The sequence below is a fragment of the Ambystoma mexicanum genome, chromosome 10, assembly GCF_040938575.1.
Source record: "Ambystoma mexicanum isolate Mex_15411 chromosome 10, UKY_AmexF1_1, whole genome shotgun sequence".
Lineage (NCBI taxonomy): Eukaryota > Metazoa > Chordata > Amphibia > Caudata > Ambystomatidae > Ambystoma > Ambystoma mexicanum.
In genome coordinates, this window is record NC_090932.1 from 731248996 (window position 1) to 731269661 (window position 20666).

General features: G+C 44.1%; 1 protein-coding gene across 2 annotated transcripts in view; it reads right to left on the bottom strand.

The window, feature by feature from the left end:
* Window positions 1–20666, bottom strand: part of COMMD2 (COMM domain containing 2) — a 158754-nt gene that overhangs the window by 102763 nt on the left and 35325 nt on the right. Inside the window, exons 3-5 of one of the 2 annotated variants that reach the window (XR_011276073.1) lie at window positions 4230–4312; window positions 1360–1484; window positions 722–895 (exon numbers count right to left, since the gene is read on the bottom strand). Coding sequence is in view for 1 of the 2 variants with exons in the window: in XM_069618371.1 (XP_069474472.1) it covers window positions 722–895; window positions 4230–4312 (257 nt within the window). In the remaining variant the exon portion in view is untranslated. The remainder of the gene's footprint in view (window positions 1–721; window positions 896–1359; window positions 1485–4229; window positions 4313–20666) is intronic. The other variant, XM_069618371.1, reaches the window with a different exon arrangement.

A 20666-nucleotide genomic window follows, 5' to 3' on the forward strand; every position in this document is an offset into this window, starting at 1 on the left:
AAAAAAAAATAAATAAAAAAAAAAAAGATCTGAGGTGAGATTTATAAACGTTATTTTACATACTGCAGTCACAAGTATGCTTTCAAGCTTTTAGCAATGAGAATGGGTTTACTGTGTTAGCCAAATGCTTTTTCATGACTAAGGAAGTAATCCGGCTTACTCAATGGTTGAGCAGGTCTACGATAGCTAGCAGCTGCTAATATAGGTTCTGCTCAAAACTAGAATCAGCCTAAGAGTATACTTGAGACAATGTGGTGATCATATGGAGGCAAGGCAAACCTGCATGGGGGGTAAATAGAACAACCTTGTTCCAAGTTTCCAATACTTTTAACTTCCAGAATGAGCATAATATAAATGTAAATTTCAAACTGAATATAGAGTGGTAATAATTCCAGGCAGGGCAGTGCCCAATAAACTCTATCATGAGCCACAAATTATTAAATGGTTTCAGGATGTCATGTCCAGGTCCGCTTTACAGTCACACAGTTTTGGCAATACATTAGCATCCATGCTTACTGCAGCAGCAATATTTAGGACAACTCATCTACAGAAGGAGTAAGAGCTGTAAGAAATTATACTGTGCATTTATCCTTGGAAATGTCTAAAAGAAAATGGTGGCTTCTTGCACCAATTTCTACTATCTTTTATGCACTTCATATTAGCAGGTGAAACAAACAGTTGCTTCAAAGTGATTGATTATCGAAGACTAAATGTACAATACCTGAACATCTAGTCTCCATTCCATACTGTGGTAATGCGGAAGATCGGGGGCCAATTCATTAAGGATGTTTCTGATCTCTTTTCTGTTGTCAAGGTAAAGTTGCAAGAGCAATTTATTCAGTTCTTCAGAAAACCCCAAAACAAGCACAGAGTCTTGAAAATCTATTTCAGAAATCTAGGTGTAAAAAATAAAATCAATTAGGTATTTTTTTATTATACAAATAGCAATAACAATTCTCTCGATATGCATAGATTCTTAAAAGAAAAACTATGAAACAATTCATTTTGGCTTTAATCTCAGTATTTTGCTCTATGGAAAAGGAACCAATCCTACATGTTCTCCTCACCAAAGCACATGCAAGTTGTGGCCCTCCGTCATAAATACTTATTGTACACTGGAGACTAGATGGCAAGGACATTACAGACGCCATGCTGCATGGTGAGATGCTTTGAATGTGTGGGAACTGGGTTATTGAGATGGCTAAATATGACATTTATTCAGCATTTTTAAAGCACTCACACAGCCCGCGGGCATCGAGGCGCTGTTGCAGAATTTTTTTTTTTTAGTTGCGTAATTGTTTGTGTCTTAGTTGCGTATTTATAACACGCTTAAATACCAAGAGGTTTCTAAGCACTGACCCGAGGATTGAACATGTGTTGCTTCGTGTCATCTTGCTTCCAAGTCGAGCACGTTGCCGCTGAGCCATGTAGCAAACATGAGGGCAAATGTTGCATCTGAGCATAATATGATAGAAAGTATCGATCTTGAAAGCAAAAGAACAATTTGAAGGTTAAAAAATAGATTTATGTCCAACACACTGCAATTTTGCAGTATTAGCTACAATAATTATAAAACATATTTGAAATCCCAAGATACCTCGCACACAGAGTTTCTATGTAAATCGTGATCTTACAGTAAACTCATACAAATGAGCACTAGAAGCCACATTTCAATCAACTTTGCTGAGAAACCGAAGAAATCTTTGCATGTCCCCATCAGACCTTCATTGAATAATTTGGGTCTTTGAATAGGAGACATTAACCAAAGACGTTTATGGGTTATTGATCCTGCACGTTTGGGCTCTATCTACTGATTAGAAGGGAGAGCAGAGGCAATCACGTCTGTTCCTAAGGCTCTCTAAACCAACAGTAAAAGAATGATAACTATCTGAACTACCGTAAACTAGCACTACCATAAAATAACCACAGCAATGTATAGATGGCGTTATTTAGAATTCACTGCAGAAGGAGAAGGAAAACGTATCTTTTCCTATATGGTTATGCTAGAATTGTGTGAACAGATTGGGTATGGCTAAACCTCTGCACCACACTGTCGCAGTGAATTGCTTTGAAATCTCACTGCCTTAGCCACAAGAATATATCTGTTACCGGAACATTAAGAAGGCAGAGGCAAATGTCGAGACAAATCATAATTAGAGCATACATGGAGCAGCAATGTGGAAACCTCATTCCAACTGTTTAAGCATGCCCTGGAGTCTGTAGACTCATCTCTTCGGGAAAGGCTCCATCAAACTGTAAAAAGATGAGCCTGGATTTGTTTACACATCATGTCTCCCACTGTACCTGAAATTGTCATTCTTCGTGCTAAACCTATTTGGGCAAACACACACCCACTTAGAAACAGTTGCTTTACAAGAAAATCAAGTAAAGCAACAAACGTGACAAAGCCGCAGAGAATAAGATCTGTCAGATACTTCTGCAAATAAAGCGGAACTCAAATTCACAGCCACTCCTATTGAACAGACTAGAATTTTCATAGCAGCAATGTACATTTCAAATGAAAGTTGTTAAAAAATATGTAATAAAACATTTTAGGAATTTGAAGAGGGAGATATGAATGTGGACCTCGTTGCACCGGTTCCGCCCTTGTCTTGACGTCACAGAAATCAAAGGTGTAAATCGTTCCTGGCCCCTCTGCATTGCCGATTTATCGCAGATGTAAGAAACGCTATCCACTCAGACAGCCGTTTAGACCCTATCCTGATGACATTAAAGAGATATGTTTGTAGTCGATGGAGCACATAGACTGACTGTGAAAAAAGATGTCACGACCGAGACTATGACATATATGCGTTTGACATGAAGCACGTATACATTCCTGTATGAAGCTATACAGACACTAATTGCTCCCAAAAATGAAGAACATGGTTATGACCTACTTAGATAGTGGACGGATACACCTTTGCTATGCAGTAACCGCAAGTCGCACAAGAATACATATGAACTGCTTGCTGGCGCTGAATGCAACCAACATGAGTGGACATGTAAATCAAGATGGAAACCACAGCCTCATTGAAATAAACAAAAGGCACTGAAAGGGACTCGAGAATGCAGAGAGGCCTGACACGTTGATTTCGCAGAGACGCTCTGACCAGGCTGCCTGTGCAGCCAGCATACATATTTTGGCCGAGGACACGGAGGGAGAGAAGGTTTGGCATCAGCAGAAGAGAAAACACCTGCATGCGTAAAAGCTAAAAATGCTCATAAATGTGAGCAGGAAAATTAGGTTTGCAGTGCCGGCACACTTGAGCTGAACCTGGAAGACAAAACCTATTCATTCGAGACAGACTAAGAACGTTGTTCCCATCCAACTGAAGACAGATGATACAAAGTAATACCAGGTTGAAAGCTTAATGTTCTGTCTCAAGGCCTAGAGGATCGGAGATGGTAACTCTATTGGGTAGAGACAGCACCTTTGAGGCTATTCAAGCCCACCTTGAGAAGACCCTCTCTGACCAATCCCTACCCACCTTCCACGCTCGCTCACACTTTATAGTAATACCTAATGGTAAATCGCTAAAATGACATACGTGTGTTTGCAACATTTAGGAGGTGGTCACAGAGGACTCACCAGACACTGTTTAGCCAATGAAAGTACAAATCCCATATATCTTCTATATGTATCCCACAGTACACTATTTTTGCAATGTAACATTTATTTTGTGGCGTTACTCGACATTAAAACTCCATGACAAGCCTGTAACCAGTGAGAGTGTATTGGAAATCTTTCAATGTCCATAACTTGATCCCTGTTTCGAAAGCTTTCAATAAAACAGTGAGTTTTGTCACATTTATGGACTCTTCTGTTTTTGAGTGCAAGGGATTTCCCCTGGACCAGTTCCTCTTGCGCTTAATTTGGGGAAATTAACAGACCCCTCCTCACTTCAGATTCTTCACTTACTTTATCAAGAGTAATAAAGCTCTAAACCTAGAGTATTTTCTGATGATGTCTGGAGGTAAAGATGTGTTCTAGTATCCCTGCTCTTCGGTTATGAAGGTCAACTTTAGTTCTGATTCAGTTTACCAAGATAGCCAATAACAAGCTACCAATTGTTATACATACAATCACATTACATCTGCCCGATTCTTAGGAGTACAGCGTGCAGGTGAAAGTTATCAGACAACAAAAATAAATTAAAACCTTAATTGTTTTTAGGCTCTTTAACAGAAAACAAAAATGATAAGGGGGTTATTAAAGAGCTACATACCATGATCTTAGAACTCTCGGTTAAAAGGTAGGTCAGTCCCTCAACGCCATGCTGAATGGTGTCACTACTGACACTGAGTTTTCCTTTAAGATTATATCAAAAGAAAACAAAGTTAGAAAACACAGTACCACGATTAAAATACATTTTCAATGCCAGTATGTTAATCAAGCTTTTCATTCTAAGTTGTGATCATCTACAATTTACTTACATATTAGTCAAAACTTTGTGTCAACATATGTGCTGAAAGATTGAACACATTCTGTTGCATAATTCTTTAGCTCAATTATCAAGATAGCGACTCCTCTTAAAACACTCACGTCATATGAAGCAATACAGAGCATGAAGATATTACCATAGCAGTAATATTCTTTAACATGCATCTCCTCTTGGCAGTAAGTGAAGCACATCTCTCAGCCTCATGAGGAGGAGTGATGGTAAACAGAGTTATGGAGTCTGTGGTATGTTCACTACCAGTGACTGTCAAAATGTGGGTCATTTGGAATCTATCATTCAACATGGTTTAGATTTTTCGCTTTCATTTCACTGTAGCCAAATACTGGGGTAAGATATTTTCTGCTCACTGTCCTCCATAATCTCACCGTTTTCTTTTTTTTAAATGGGTGCGTGTAGTTTGTGAAAATATGCAAATGGCTGGACTGTGGGAAAAGGAAGAGCCTATGTTGGCCCACAGAGAACCTCCTCCACGTGAAGTACACATTCTGCCCTAGATTTTTCCATGGATGTAGGAGTTTGGCATTGCACAACTACTTTTATATTGTGTATGGGTACGTATAGAACGTTATTGTGAGTTTAAAAATTTGAAAAAGAAATATTCACATAAAATGAGGACATAGAACAATCCGTCTGAACCAAGTCACTCATACCTTGCAATGGTTACTAGGTGGCTCTGTGGAATGCGAGACTTGGCTCAAACGATTTGAGAGAGACAGACACACACACACTAAGACTAGTAAAAAGTAATCGCTTTTTGGGAAGGGGGTATTTCTTTTCCCCCTCCACTCAAAAAACAGGGAGCAAACGATCCACTTCAAAATATTACCTGGGAACCTGACCACAGCCATACACACATGGGGACTTGCTGGGGTGTGGAAGGAAGGGCAAGATAAAAGGTACCCCATACTTACAGGGGTACCCATTAAATACGGGTAGCCCTAATCACGCTCACACCAGATTAATAGTTCACCCCTCTAGGGAATTAAGGCCAAGAATCTTATCTTGCAAGGATAGCAAATGTAATCATTACAGAAATGAGGAGGGGGCAAACATCTCTGCTCCTGAACAGCATTCTGTCCCTCACCGCTCACAGCTCCTGCAGAGTAGTGCCAAGGAGCCTCTTATACTGTTCAACTTGGTTCCTGGATGCTGGCATAGTTCACCCAAAACTGTTGTTCGTCTTTACAAGGGATGCTGCAGTCTTCCTTCTTGTATGGCCGGATTTCCATTTTAGGAAAAACTACTTAGCATACTACTGCCTATGCAGGAATACATTTTAGTTCCTTTTTAATCATATTTTGCTATATTATAAACATTTATATATAAAACACACCTTCCCGCCATATTCTCCACACTCAAGATACTCCTATTTTATCGGGTCTAGCATTTGTTCTTAAAACCTCGATTTTCACAGTACTCTGTATTTAGTGCACTGAGCATGTAGACCCTCTATTTTAGAATGCGTGGGTTTTTGATGGACAGGAAACAGCTGCTCAGGCACTTTGAGTGTTCTGCCAGAGCTAGCCTCAGTGTCGCAACATTGCATGAGCTCTGCAATCCATTTTTAGCGCAGGCCACATTCCTTTTGCCAGAGAGCCTTTTTTGAGATTTGAAAACTACATAGAATAATATTTACAAGTGTAGTCAGCTAATTGTTATTTACACCTTATATTTAAATACTATCTTCATTTAGTGGCTGGCCACGTCTGTGTGTGATTATATTTGCATAAAAGGCTTTCTCAGTGCTATATTGCTTAGAGAAGTCTTACCTAATTGTAAAGTGCTTAGGGAGTGCAGGAAGGAGCTAGCCCCCGTACCCTCCAACACAAGCTAGGAAGGGTCCACAAGATCTCACCTTGGGGAAGACAAACATCAGAAATTCCAGGGACTGGTGGTTGGGGAAAGGATGAAGGGGTGCAAAAAACCCAAAAACAAAACAAAAAAAAAAAAAAAGGCTGTCTGTCTACAGGCAACGCTGCTCCATCAAGAACTGTAGCAGGTCTCGTAACAGCCATTTTCACAGCTCGGGTCACTTTCAGATCCTCAAGCACCATGTAACACTGAAGGATGAGGGGACATAACGTTTCTCATGATCTTCAGTCAGGCTTCCTGCAGCGCAGGCGAAGCACCTGTGCTGTCCTAGGAGAAGCATGAAAGGCAGTATAATCCCCACAATCCAAAGGAAAAGAAAAACATTACTTAAACCCGATATTGACAGTTTGACAACTCTGGCCCAGGAGAGAGTAAGAAGAATGAGACCCTATGCTCGAGTCAGAATGTCCGAGATTGACTGTCACAAAGACAAAGCCTTCAGCCGGAATTCTAATAGTACAGGATCCATCAATGCCGCCCTGTAGAGCCAAGGCCAGCCAACCAGCAAAGTGTGCTTATTGGCTCAACATTCATGCAATCTTCATTGACTGGACAAAAGTCTTTACATGCCAAGGCATCCCTAATTCCAGTGGAAATGTATGTGCACTTAATCTAAACCTGGGCCTTGGAATAAAAAGCAACAGATGATTAATCCAGATTAATTTTGAGGTTTTGGCAAAAAACATTTTAGTGACATTATTGTAATAGGCACCGATTAAAATTTACATGTAGATCGTGACACATCTAAAACTGGTGCATATGTGAAAAGTGATTCAATGCGTATGGCGGACTTGACGCGCTTAGTGTGGAGGCGTTTCGGTAGTCTTACTGTTTCTGTAGGGTCTTTGATAGTGCTTTTATGCTGGAACAAGAATGAGGTCATGTGAGTGATCAGTTGCACAGGTGTAAAGGAAGGGTAGCGTGAGCGATATATTACACTGGCTTGGAGTGACATGACTAGTATATTCCACTGGCGAGCTGCGGGTCTGCTCACCAGTGCCGATGGAGCCACAGGATTCGTTGCATCCTGGCTGGGTTGACATTCGTCATGTCGGACTCTTGTGGTGAACCTCTGCTGGGGGCCTGTGGGTACTGGTGATTTGTTGTCCAGCGATTCAACTGAAGCATGCCTCCCTCCGAGGGCAGTTTGATATGATGTGTGCTTCTTGCAGTGGCTCTGTCTTCAGCATATGCTCACGAGCATTCTGTGTGGATAGGATGACATGGTTGGGTGTCAAAGTTGTGATCTCCGAGACATGGTGTCATTTGGGAATTGACACGGGGGTCCTGGGAGTCCCTCTGCCAGATATTAGTCCTGGTTATGAGGGACTTACCCCACAGTCTTTAGCTCATTATCTTTCACAGAGAAGATATATCCCAAACATATCAGTCTTTGTCCTGTCCTGGGACCGTCCAGCACCGAAATGCTAGGCAATTCTCCTCTGAACAAGAGTACGAACAGCATCCCCAGACACGTCTTTCGGTCTGGTTGGACCTCAGCAGTAGGGAGGAGCTGTGCCTCTCTAAGAATAGTGAGCAAGTGGTCCACGTCTGGATTCCCCTAGTAACTTAGGGTGAGACCCAAAGTTACTTAAATATGCAAATTGACACGGGGGTCCTGGGAGTCCCTCTGCCAGACATTAGTCCTGGTTACGAGGGACTTGGACTTACCCGAGTCTTTAGCTCACTATGTTTCACAGAGAAGAAATATCCCAAACATATCAGTCTTTGTCCTGCCCTGGGGCAATCCAGCACCAAAATGCCAGGCAATTCTCCTCTGAACAAGAGTACCAACAGCATCCCCAGACACGCGTTTCATTCTGGTTGGACTTCATCAGTAGGGAGGAGCTGTGCCTCTCTAAGAACAGTGAGCAAGACTTGCAGTACGCCGGATGCCGCTTTCAACCCACACGGATCTGATCAGCCAGATAACACAAGTCTTCTAGCATCATTTTTGACCTAACCTCCAATGTGGAAGAAGTCATTGGTAGCATTTGGAAGATTCTAAAAAGCAACTAAGGACCACGCACCAATCGGGCGGTTGTGACCAGAGACCCCGAGACTCCCGGCACACATGATAATAGCTTTCTGTTGGGAGTCTTAAGACAAGGGATTAAGACCCCAGTCTTGGGACACCTGTTAATTGGGTTAAAAAACCATGAGCATCGATAAGCGACTTATCACCTTCCACGCATGAAACGACTTCTCTCGTAGAGGTAATCATTTCATGTAAGAAGAAACTGGATCGTTATCCACAAGCAGAATCACAGTGGGGCACCTATGCCAGATATCAGAAATCTGGATCACTGAATGTGTTGAATATAGCCACAAATAACCACTCCTGATGAAGGAAATTGTATTTCCGAAACGCGTTGAATTTTTAATAACAATAATCACCTCTGATTGCATTGTGCCAATATAAACGTAATATTGTAACTATTATCAGCTGGAATGTTTCTTTTGCTCCACTATATTTGAATCATATTAAAACAAATCTTTTACTCTTGAACGTACTTCTGTTTGAGTTGACCTATTAAAGGTTTTAGTAAGAATCAACTTCATAATTAATTATTTGGGTCCCTATATAATTTATATATTTGGATGATTTAAAAAACTGTATCTTTGAATATTTTCTCGACAAATTGTTATCTCACCTGGAAGGATATAGTACTTTTTTATTAACTTCTAATTGAACTTTGCTTAACAATTGTTTGCCTTTGTACAATCTCCCGAGTGTGCAGGGGACGTGAGTGATCCACAGACCGTGGACACTTTCCATTTTTCTATACTTTGTTCATCGCATCACAGTGCCAGTGTTGCGTTACTCTCCTCTGCACCTCACTAGCTTAGTCACTTCTATTTAATTCCCATTAGTACCAGGTGTGCACCCGTTACGCCCTGTTTTTGTTCCAATAGGACTGGGGACAACCATAGGTCTTTGCACGCTTTGCTTGAGGAATTCAGATTTGTGATGCGTGAAGACTTGCTCACCCTTCCGACAAATGTTATACTTTCCACTCATGACGACATGATGTTTACACTCGCTTGATATGCTTCTGGTGTCTGGTCAATGCACCCAGAGACTGCTTCATGCTGACATCAATGCAATACTTGCATCAGACTATGCTCCTATTTCTGCCGAGATCTCATTGCCCTTTTCAATGTCCAAGACAAACTATTGGAAAATGAATATTGTGCTGCTGGAGGATAACGAAACTGTGGAAAAAATGGTAAAAGAGGCAGATTTTTTTTTTAACTACAAATAGCACGCCTGAGTTGAGCATGGAGTCCTTGTGGGAGACTTAAGTGCTACGTGCGTGGCCTGACAGGACTCTCGAGTAAAAGGAACAAAACAAAGGATCAGGAGATGAGGATGATGGAGGAGATCCAACAGCAAGAGTGTGGTTATTTGACGTCTCCAACTGATAAAAGGGCAACGCTTCTAGGATATGATATATGGCATTTATAACGCGCCTGTACACAAGTGTTTCTAGGCATGACAAGACAAGGAGGGGGAAACAAAGGAAGGACAAAAAAACGATTTACAAGGGCTTGAGTCATTCAGTTCGCGCCATTGCGGGGAGGGGGAAGGGGAGAAGTGCCGGGGGGAGGGGAAGGGAGAAGTGCAGGTAACTCATTAAGTGCAGCCAGTGGGAGGCTCATATGTGCAGAGAGAAGGGACTGTACGGTTGCAGGTACAGACCCCTAAAGTGCTGGGGTGCCCGGTGGCAGTGCAAGGGCAACTAGACATGCAGGAGCCTGTGTCCGAGTTCAGAGGATAGGCAGGTGACCAGTGCACGGAGCAGTCAGTGACATCAGCAGGGGAGAGGAAGAGAGAAAGCGGAAGCGAAAAGGAAGGTCTTCAGTTGCTTCCGTAACCAGACGTGGTTCTGCTGAAGTTTGAGAGAGGCAGGGAGGCTTTTTCCAGAGGGATGTCCCAGCCTAGGAGAGAGATCTGCCCCCAACTCTCAGCTTGGAGTAGCGGCTGACCCTCAGAGTTGGAGGTGGATGAGGGAAGACCTCATGAAGGAAGATGTTTTGGAAGAGAAAGTTGGAGGTAGAGTGGTCCCAGGCCCCAGAAAGCCTTGTGGACGATGCAAAGGGTCTTGGACTTGATCTTTGCAGTCAGGGGGAGCCAGTGAAGAGATTTCAGAGCTGGAGAGATGATCTCTGGGCTTGAGGCCAAGGACAAGACTTGCAGTCCTGTTCTGGATAAGATGTAAAGGTCGAAGAGTAGAGGCAGGCAGATTTAGGAATAGGCTGTTGCAGTAGTCCAGCCTAGAGAGGACCAGAGCTCTGGAGCCAGCAAGTTTCTGGTGGAAAGTGGGAAAAGGAAGAATACCTCAGAGGAGGTGCAGCTGATAGTTTGACTTCTTAGTGACATCAGATATGAGGAGAGAAGGAGAGGGTGGGGTCGAAGATGACACCAAGGTTCTTAGCCTCACAGGAAGAGGGCCTAGAGTGGGCGGCCAGAGAGAGAGGAAAGGTGGGAGCAGGTGTCCCTATGAGGATGATCTCAGTCTTACTGGCATTAAGGCAGAGATCATTGGTGGCACACCTTTCCTGAATTGCGGCCAGACAGTCTGGTATGAGAGAAGGAGCAGAGGTGGCTGATCAGAGCCTGAAATAGAACTGGGTGTCATCTGGATAACACAGAAAATTGGAGCAGAAAGTAGCGATGCAGTGGGCAAGAGGTGACAGGTAGTTGTTGAAAAGCCAGGGAAAAAGGTTAGACCCCTGGGGAACACCACACCGGGGGGGGAGAGAAAGAGAGAAAGAGAGAAAGAGAGAAAGAGAGAAAAAGAGAAAGAGAGAAAGAGAGAAAGAGAGAAAGAGAGAAAGAGAGAAAGAGAGAGAGAAAGAGAGAAAGAGAGAAAGAGAAAGAAAGAGAGAAAGAGAGAAAGAAAGAGAGAAAGAGAGAAAGAAAGAGAGAAAGAGAGAAAGAAAGAGAGAAAGAGAATACCCCAGTTGGACCAGAGCAGGCCAGGGCCTGATCAGTGATACCCAGATTGACACAGAAGTGATTGAGCAGGATGGCATGGTTGACTGTGTCAAAAGCAGAGGATAGATTGAGGAGAATGAGGACAGAAGGAAGATAGTCAAGATTGGAGAGCAGGTCTTCACGGGTGTTAAGGAGAGCATTTTCTGTGCTTCTGGCAGCTCTAAAGCCGGACAGGTGGTCGTGGAGACAACCAACATATTCAGTATGCAGATTTAGCTGGGAGATGGCAAGCTTTTCCAGGAGTTTGCCCAGGAAAGGAGTGATGGAGATCGGGCGATAGTTAGCTGGAGATGAAGGGTCGGCCCACAGCTTCTTTAGAAGGGGGTGCACAAGGGAGTGCTAAAATGGGGGGGGGGGGCGGTCTGAGGGGAAAGTTCCAGTGGCAAAGGAGTGATTGCAGTAATCAGCCAAGGCTGGAGCAAGGGTGTCAATGTGGTCCTTGATGGTTCTAAATAAGCAGGGGAGAACCTGCTTTGATGAGACTTTCATAGATCGGACTGGTCTAGAAACATTGTCAGGGGAAAACAAGGGAAAGGAGGAGGAGGGATGGCATCAGATGGGCCAGGGGTGGTAGAGGAGAAGGAAGAGGTTATGTTATGAAAATGTATAGAGCGCACAAATGCCTGAAGGCACCATGGCGCTAACACGTGAGCAGAGTTTTTTTTTGTTTTTAGCAGATGTCGAAAGATAAGGTGGTCAACAGTCTTGCGAAGCACAAGACGGAGGGAGCTCCATGCCTTAGCGGCAGCAACCGAAAAAGCACGTCCGCCAGTGCACATCAATCTGAATCAGGGAACCACAACAAGAAATGCAGATTGAGATCAGAGACACCAAGTTGGAGCATAATGGGGGAATTTATCCTGGATGTATTCAGGCCCCAGGCCATTAAAAAGGCACGTTTCACCATATATAAGGACTTAAACAGAATCCGCTTTTCCACCAGGAGCCAGTGGAGCTACCTCAGTAGTGGAGTCATGTGGGTGCCAAAAGGGGGGCCGTAGGATAGCTCTAGCAACAGCATTCATCAACAGTTGATTCCAATTGATCAGATAGCGAGGCTGGGCTAGATACAGCGAGTTGCAGTAATCTAGGCCACTCCTAACAAGCGCAGCTACCACAGGGGCCTGGCATCTTTCAGGCACGAATGGAAGAACTTTCCTAAGTATGCGAAGTTTAAAATGACCACTTTTACATACTGCCGGAACCTGACCATACCTGGCAAGGGAAGAAGAAATAAAGACCCCCAGATTGCTCACCGTTAGAACTGGTACCGGAAGAGGACCAAAGGAGGCATGCCAGCAAACATTGGTCCAGAAAAGAGGAGGAGAAGTAGTACCAACCACCAGCACCTCGGTCTTACTGCCATTTAATTTCAACCAGTTCGAAGTCATCCATTCCCCTACATTCTGAAGCCACTTCCTAAACCAACTGACCGGAACAGCCTGATTTAAATCAAGACGGAGCAGGATTTGCGTATCGTCGGCATAGGAATAATAGCGGAAGTGATGGGACTGAATGAGGGACAGACGATGCCCAATGTAAAGATTAAACAAGATAGGGGACAGGTTGGATCCCTGCGGAACACCACAGGAAATTGGAACCAAACTAGAGTGAAAAGGCAGAAGTGAAACAGATTGTGAGCGATCGGCAAGAAAGGAAATGAACCAGTCAAGTACTCTACCAGACATCCCGGTTACAGACAGCCTGGATATCAGGGTGGGATGGTCAACTGTGTCGAACGCAGCCGACAGGTCTAGTAAAACAACTGCGCCGCACCCCCCTGGTCCACCAGGCAAGCCAGGTCGTCAAGTACTGAATTAAGGACCGGTTCAGTTCCCCTTCCAGGCCGAAAACCAGATTGAAAAGAGCCAAAATAAGAAGAAGATTCAAGAAAGGAAGACAACAGTGGAGAGACCAGGGCCTCCAACAGTTTCATGAGGAAGGGCAGTAACGAGATGGGTCAGTAATTAGCCAAGACCTCCGGGTCTAGGGAGGGTTTCTTTAACGGGATCACAAGGGCATGTTTGAGTGTAGAGGGAATCACTCCATCCGTGAAGGAAGCATTAACCGCTACAGTGATATGAGAGATAAGAGCACTCAAGTTTTCCTTCAGCAATGCCTAGGGGATGGCGTCCGCTTGGGAGGCTGGTTTCAGGCACTGGATAGGAGCCAGAATGTCAGATTTGGAAAAAAAATAGGAAACAAAGCCAGGTCTCCTTAACAGAAGAGAGCTCATTCGGCACATTAACAGCCAGAGGATGTGCCACTCCATTGTTGATGTTAGGAGATCTTAGAAGGAAGAAAGAAAGGGAATCAGAGCTTGTGATGGAGTAACCCGTGCACTGGCCATAACAGGGGTAGATAGCGATTAAACAAGCTGAACAAGGGTCCTAGGCTGATTAAGGGTTCCTTCAACCTTGGCGGCAAAAAAAGGTTTTCTTTGCAGCAATAACTGACCTATGGTAAGCAGTGAGCATGCAACGAAAAACAGACTTGGCCTCCGCAGAGTAGTTGACCCTCCACTGGTGGTAGAGGAAGAGAGGGTGGACAGGATGTACTGAGTTTTAGTGGTGAAATGAGAAGCCAAGGCCGTGCAGAGGGCCTTGGAGGGAAAACGATAGGTAGAGACTGCAGCAGGATTGGCCAGCTCCATGCAGATTTTGAAAAGTTCAGCCGAGCAGTTAGATGCCGCAGAGAAACGGGCTTGGGTGTAGGCTCTCTTCTTAGAGAGGACAGAGTCTGTACTGCCTTTGAAGCAGACGGTAGGCCAGTTTGTCAGAGGGTGTGCCTGATGCCCTCCACTTCCTCTCAGCCGCCCTACTGTTGCCTTTAAGGGTGGAGAGGTCGGAATCATCATACCAAGAGTTGCAATTGGATTTGGGCTTCAGGTGGATGCTCATGACAGGGGCAAGGACATCCAAAGAGTTAGAGATAGAGAGATGAAGGTTAGCGAGGGCTGTGTCAGGGTGCGAGTCAGCCAGAGTTGCAGGAGGAGGAGAGAAAGTAGTGGCGAGAGCCTCAACTGACACAAGCTTCATGGGTTGGATGACCGAGAAGTTAAGTGGCAGTGCTGTAGTTTCGACTTGACCCGAGGGTATCTTGTAGCCATCAGGAATGAGTGTGTCAAAACTTGTCACAGAGCTGGCCGTGAACCAAGTGTCTGTGAGACAGAGTACATCATCAAACTCTTCCAGGAGATGGCAGATGTCAGAGGAATGTTTGACAGCTGAATGAGAGTTGAGAGTAGTGCTGTGGAGTAGGTTGCCACATTTGAAGGACTTCTGTGGAGGAGAGCAGGCCAGAGGTATACCCTGCGGAAGTGCTGGAGGTGCCAGAGGATGGTCAGAGGAGGAAGGAGGAGGAGAAGGCAGGGTAGTCAGAGAGGAAGAAGAGAGTGCCAGAGGGGTAGCAGAGGAAGGAGGCAACAGGGTGGCCAGAGAAGCAGCAGGGAGGAAGGGGGCGAAGAGGTGACTGAGAAAGGAGGTGGCAGAGGAGCCGAGAGGGGTAAGAAGGGATAACAGGAGAGGAAAGGAAATTGATAAGATGAGGGAAGCATCTATTGAACAAGTTATTGACCGAGCGGGCAGTCAGGCTTCTTTTTAGGATGAAATGCAATTATTACGAAGGAGGGGAAAAGTGTAACAGACTTCTGTCTTACCGTCTAAGGGTTCAGGAGGCCGACGGAACCATCAATGCCATCATGGGTGCCTCGGGTTGGTGACGTACAAGGCAAACAAAATTAATGAGTCGTTCTGGCACTTTTATGAAAAGCTGTATCCATCGGAGGTGAAGCACGACTTTGAGGACCTGAAGAGAGATATTGATAACAGTGGTCTGCATCATCTGCTGGATTCGGTGAGGACCAGCCTTGATTTGGCTCTCGCAGTGGATGAACTGAAAAGAGTGGCAAATTGCCTATATGGAGGAAAGTGTCCTGGCCCAGACAGTCTCCCAGCACAGTTCTATAAGATCATGCTGAATAAGGTTTTTGAACTGTTGTTGTAGATTTTGCAAGCGTCTAAACTGAAGGGGACCCCATCATTGCTGCTGAATAAAGGCAAACCTCCTACGGCCATGTCGAGCTACAGGCCTACAAGTCTGATCAACACCGACAATACAATATTTGAAAGGTGCTTTCGATGAGGAGAGTTTACAGGATCTTGTGGATGAGAATCAGTTGGTGTTTGTAAAAGGGAGGAGTCCGTTCACCAATTTGCAGAAACCGATATTGACATTACAGGAAAGTCAGAAGCTTTTGACTGGACAGAGTGTAGCATCTTCTTCTTTGCATCGCTAGAGTACTTTGAATTTGGACAATAGATTGGGTGTTGCTGCTGTACACTGGTCCAACAGCGGCAGTCAACACCAATATGAGTTTTTTTTATAGGAGCAGAAACAGCCGTGCCTGAAGATGTGGAAAATGTAGCTGCCATGCAATCGTGGGGGCCTAGGAGTTCCAGACTTTGAATTGTAACATCTGGCTCTTTCAGCGCTTCATTTGATACCGTTTCTGGAGGAACCACCTAGTGTTTGGGCACGGGCTGAATCAAGCAGGAGCATGCTGCTGGTCCCAGAGGCCCTTTTGACAACTGATGGTGCCAGGGGCAATGTTCATTTGTCTGCTCAGATTCTCAGAGAAGGGCCTGGCACATGCTTGAAGTAAAGATTGGACAGGAAGCTGCATTGTCCCCTAGAAATTCGATCTGGCTTTAAGAGGGTGCGGATCAACGGGGAGGCCATTTTCTGGCTGCACTGGTTTCTGAATGGTGTGCAATAGTTTGGAGACCCATTCATGAAAAATGAATGGATCACCTTTGGTAGGCTCTCGAGGACTATCGGCCTTCACGACTGCACCTATGGAGAATACAGAAGATTGCGGGCAGCAATAGGAAATGTTGCAGTGAACGAACAAGATGCTCTCAAGGAACACATTGTGAATTTTAATGGAAAGGGAGATTATGCTTCAAACATGTACAAGCTTCTAATGAGCAGGATGTCGAATGAACAGTTGCTCATGTCATGGTCAGATGCAATTGGTGCGGACGTGTCAGAGGGCAGGTGGGAGAATCTATACAGAAACGTGTCCCTGACCTCATTGAATCTGGGTGAGAGAGTGCAGCAAATAAAGATTCTAAACAATGTTTACTGGACGCCAACCAGGTTGAGTGTGAGAGGTATGATTAGCTCCGACGCTTGTTGGGGATGTGGTCATAGGTCAGGCTCATTTGAACATATGATGCGGGAATGTTGTAGAGTGTGTGTATGTTGTGGTGTGGAGTCACAAAGACAAGGAAGAAGGTCCAGAGAGCCAAACTGGAATTTGTGACCATTATACTGGGGAAGGATGAGCTCTTGGAGGACTGGACTGAACCACAAAAGTGCTAGTTCTTTAAGGCCTCTGTCTCTGCAAAGGAGATTGTATTGAGGAATTGGAAGGGTACAACCTTTCCGACGTTGGCGGCATGGGTTGAGGGCCTGCGGAAGATGTTGTTTGACTGAGTTATGACTCAGTCAAACAACATCTTCCGGCACAGGCAGAAAAGGGGTGGTCTATATGAGGCGATCTGGAGCAGATATCTGGATTTGTCATAGACACATGTTACTTTTAGTTTCTCTGGCCTTTTTGTCTGTACTGAATTGTAAACGTTCCAATAAAAATGTGAATACAAAGAAAAAGCTACAGATGAAAAGTCTAGCATGTTATGGTGAAAATAGCAATACTGATTTAGTCAAGCATGGTATGTTTACTTTTATAGCAGCAAGTACCTTAAATTCTATTCTTTTTGCAAGGCAGAAAACCGCACACTACTAGTCAAATTGAAACATGTAACACATTAGTCAAAAAGGTTCCTGTTCAAAGTCAAAAGTTAGTCAATTCCGATTTATTCATCGGACTGATCCACATATTACCCCACTTAAAGAGGCAAACAAACAAAAAATTACATCAACATTAAAAACATATAGTAGAACAGTCAATAAGGGGAGTCCTTTAAAATAATAAATGTGAAAAGAACATTTTTGAAACAAAATATTTAGCTTCCTGGTACCCACAGGTAAGTGGGCCTGCTCCCCTGGTTGCTGCAAGTGGCTTTGCCATGCTTTTTGACTGAAATGGTAATTCGGCACGCTCTCCTGTGCTATAACATGGTCTGCTAAGGCCTTTTTCAAAGCCGCTTCCTCCTTCGCCTCTGCTCCGGCCCTCCCATCGCCCCATGATTGGCCCACTCTCCCTTTTAAGACATATACACAGGGCAGCCTCTTCGTCTAAGGGCACCAAGGCAAATGGCAGTTCCTGAAGAAGGAGCTCCATATGGTTTCTGCCCGTTTTCGCCTGTAAAGCATGTCTGCCATCAACCTGCAGCGACTGATAAGGCCAGTGTTGTCTGGGTGGGGAGCGCAGCAATTACTGTATTCCAGTAAAGCACTACCACTCTTATTACCATACATAACTTAGTAAGGTAGTAATGAATTCTCATTCACTGCTGTCGTCTCATATTTAGATATTTCACCAAATCACAATAATAGTACTAGAAGCACAGTGATGTGATAGAACCAAAGCCACGACCACTACAAGCGTCGACCCACCTAGACGAATCTTGAAGCACAAACCGTGCGCCTGCAATGATTTGTTTTAGCATAGACTGTTGTTGCTTCTAACCGTTTTGATCACAGCCACAAAAAGCCAAAATAACTGAGCGAATGCCCCAACATCAAAGGGCCACCAATGGCGGCAAGGTATGTATAATACACCACTTCACTGACCGTGGGCATGGCCAAACACACAGCAATATACAGCAAGGACTACGACAAAAATTCAGTCATGCTGTGCACATAGATTCTCTGCCTACTCACACCTGACTACGCCTCAACATCTCTGACAGAAGAATGCAGCGCAGTCCTACAATAAATTCAGGCATGCTGAACAGATAACATTTCTCTAGCACTGACACCATCCTGCTCTTCCCAGCACCCACCCATCCACATACTAAAACGCTTTGGTTGCCTCTCTACGGGAGCCTGGACATCCCTGCTAATCGTTTGTCGGCATAATGCACCCATGCATCATAATCGTGCTCGAGGACACCCAAAACTCCAGAGTTCGGTCCTTCGAGGGCGTTCCCACTAACAGCGCAATTAAACTATAATGGTAATATTGGCACTATACAAATGACAACTACAATACAATAAATCAAAAAGAAGGGGGAAAGGCTCTCAAAGATAAATACATATGATCAGGCTGTCCCTACCAGGATAACAACGAATAATGTGAAACATAAAACTAAACAAAAAAAGTTACCCAACTAGTAATAAAATTCTATTTACTGTCCCTCAAAACAATTAGTGTTTCCCAATTCCCACTAACTAATTTCAAGAATCAATCTCTAAACACCTCAACTGTAATGCAATTGGTCTATGTTGAGGCGGTCAAAGGGAAACATGCGCTAGCAAATTCGATAGACACTCCCTTCTAAGAAACCATGCCTACATTGCTTAAATGAGGATGCATTTTGATTTGGCAGGGAACAGGGAAGGATAGCTCAGGGGCAGCACTCTGGTCTTATAAACAAGACTACACTGAGCAGCTTGGGTTTAGTACCCAGTCCCGCTACTACACTTAAGATTCCCTGAGTCTGGCATGAAGCACAAAATAAGAAACCCATTTTATTTGAAATTTAATTTGCTACCAAAGGTTTCTTAGTAAAAGTAGGCATTGTATGGCGTATCAATGACTACATCCCTTTTCTTGTTCTATTTGGGCTAATATGTTTGTGCTATCAGTTAATTGGCAGAAGTCTATCATTAATGTGTACTTGCTAAAGAGGTACAAAGTTGCACATCATGGCAAGATACTAAGCCATTTCCCACCTATTCTCTTCCTTTGAGCTTATTGCAACATGGGGCAGGGAGGAACCTGTAGGAATTAGCTAGTATAATGGGAAGGGCGGTGTCTAGAGAAATAGGGCTGGAAAAGAGCAGGGCCTAAAGCTAGTGGCTTTGTAAAAGGGTGGGCTTTCGTGACAGTATTTAGCAAGGGTTGTGCCTTAAGAAATGGATTAAAGTAAGCAAAATACTGAAACTTCTACATCCGTAGAAAGATGAGACGGGAAGAGTACGAGGCATGGAGAGTGGGGCATTGCATAGGATAATTTCCAATTACTCTGCAAACAGGGTGGAAGCAGGCACAAATGATGATGGGAGGGGGCAGTACAGTGACTCAATGGACCAATCAGAGGTACTTGCAACATTACGGAGTAGCTGATGTTGCATCGCAGTAACTTATAGAAACAAGGCAACTCTTCAAGAGCTTAAACGCAAACTGTGTTGTGCCTGTTCAAATGCCATTAATTTAGGACACCAAGTGGAGCAAGTATCCTTTTCTACTACAAAGAGATGTCTTTCACATTCTGTACACTTCACAAGTAAACTTTAACAATAAAGACATTTTTTTTAAAAGAAATGTACACCTGTCATTCTCCCGACTATTGCAATAATGCCTAAAACAACAACAAACTGAGAAGAATTCTATGCAAGATATACATTTAAAAAATAACCAAATACAACACAATGCTGTCATGGGATGAGTACATAGGGATGTTTCCTGATCATCCACATAGCATTTTGGCACAAAAACACATCCAAAATGTAACATGGATAACAGAGCAGAGGACATTGATCCTTGCCAATGGGGTAAGAGAATGTGACTAGAAGGCATATGTTGCAGGTCTAAGTGGAAACAAACCAGGGACAAGGACAGGACAGAGGAATGTGGTGATGGAGGTGATGCGAAAGGAAGGATGGAGGGATTACAGAAAAATGCTATAGGGTTGTCTGTGAAGATAGGGAAGTAGGGTAATGGAATAACAGAGTGCTACAAAAAAGATTCTTCAGAAAGGACAAGGCTTTGAGAATGGAGTTAAATCGTGGTAGAGTTTGAGAAGTACAGAGAGGGAAAGGAAAGGCATTCCAGAGTAGGGGAGAGAGAAGAGGAAAAGAGCGGAAACGAGAGGCAGCACAGAGGGCTACAGCATTGCCAAGAGGTGAACCGAGCATTATCGTAACAAGCAAGGGAGATAGCAGGGAGTGAGAGGAGTAGATGGGTAGGGTGTGGCAAGTCCAAGTTTATACTTAGCACTCTGTTTCATAGATAGCCAGCCAATCTGGCAATGTGCAGGGGAGGAAGAGGTAAAGAGAGAAAGGTTGAAGTGGGCAGACTGTGAAGTTGAGGACTTTGTGCAGATGTGAAAAAGCATAGTTGGGAAAGCCATAGGAGACTGGCACAATAGTCCCATCTAGAAAGGGCTAGAGGATGCGATTAGTTGTTTAGCAGT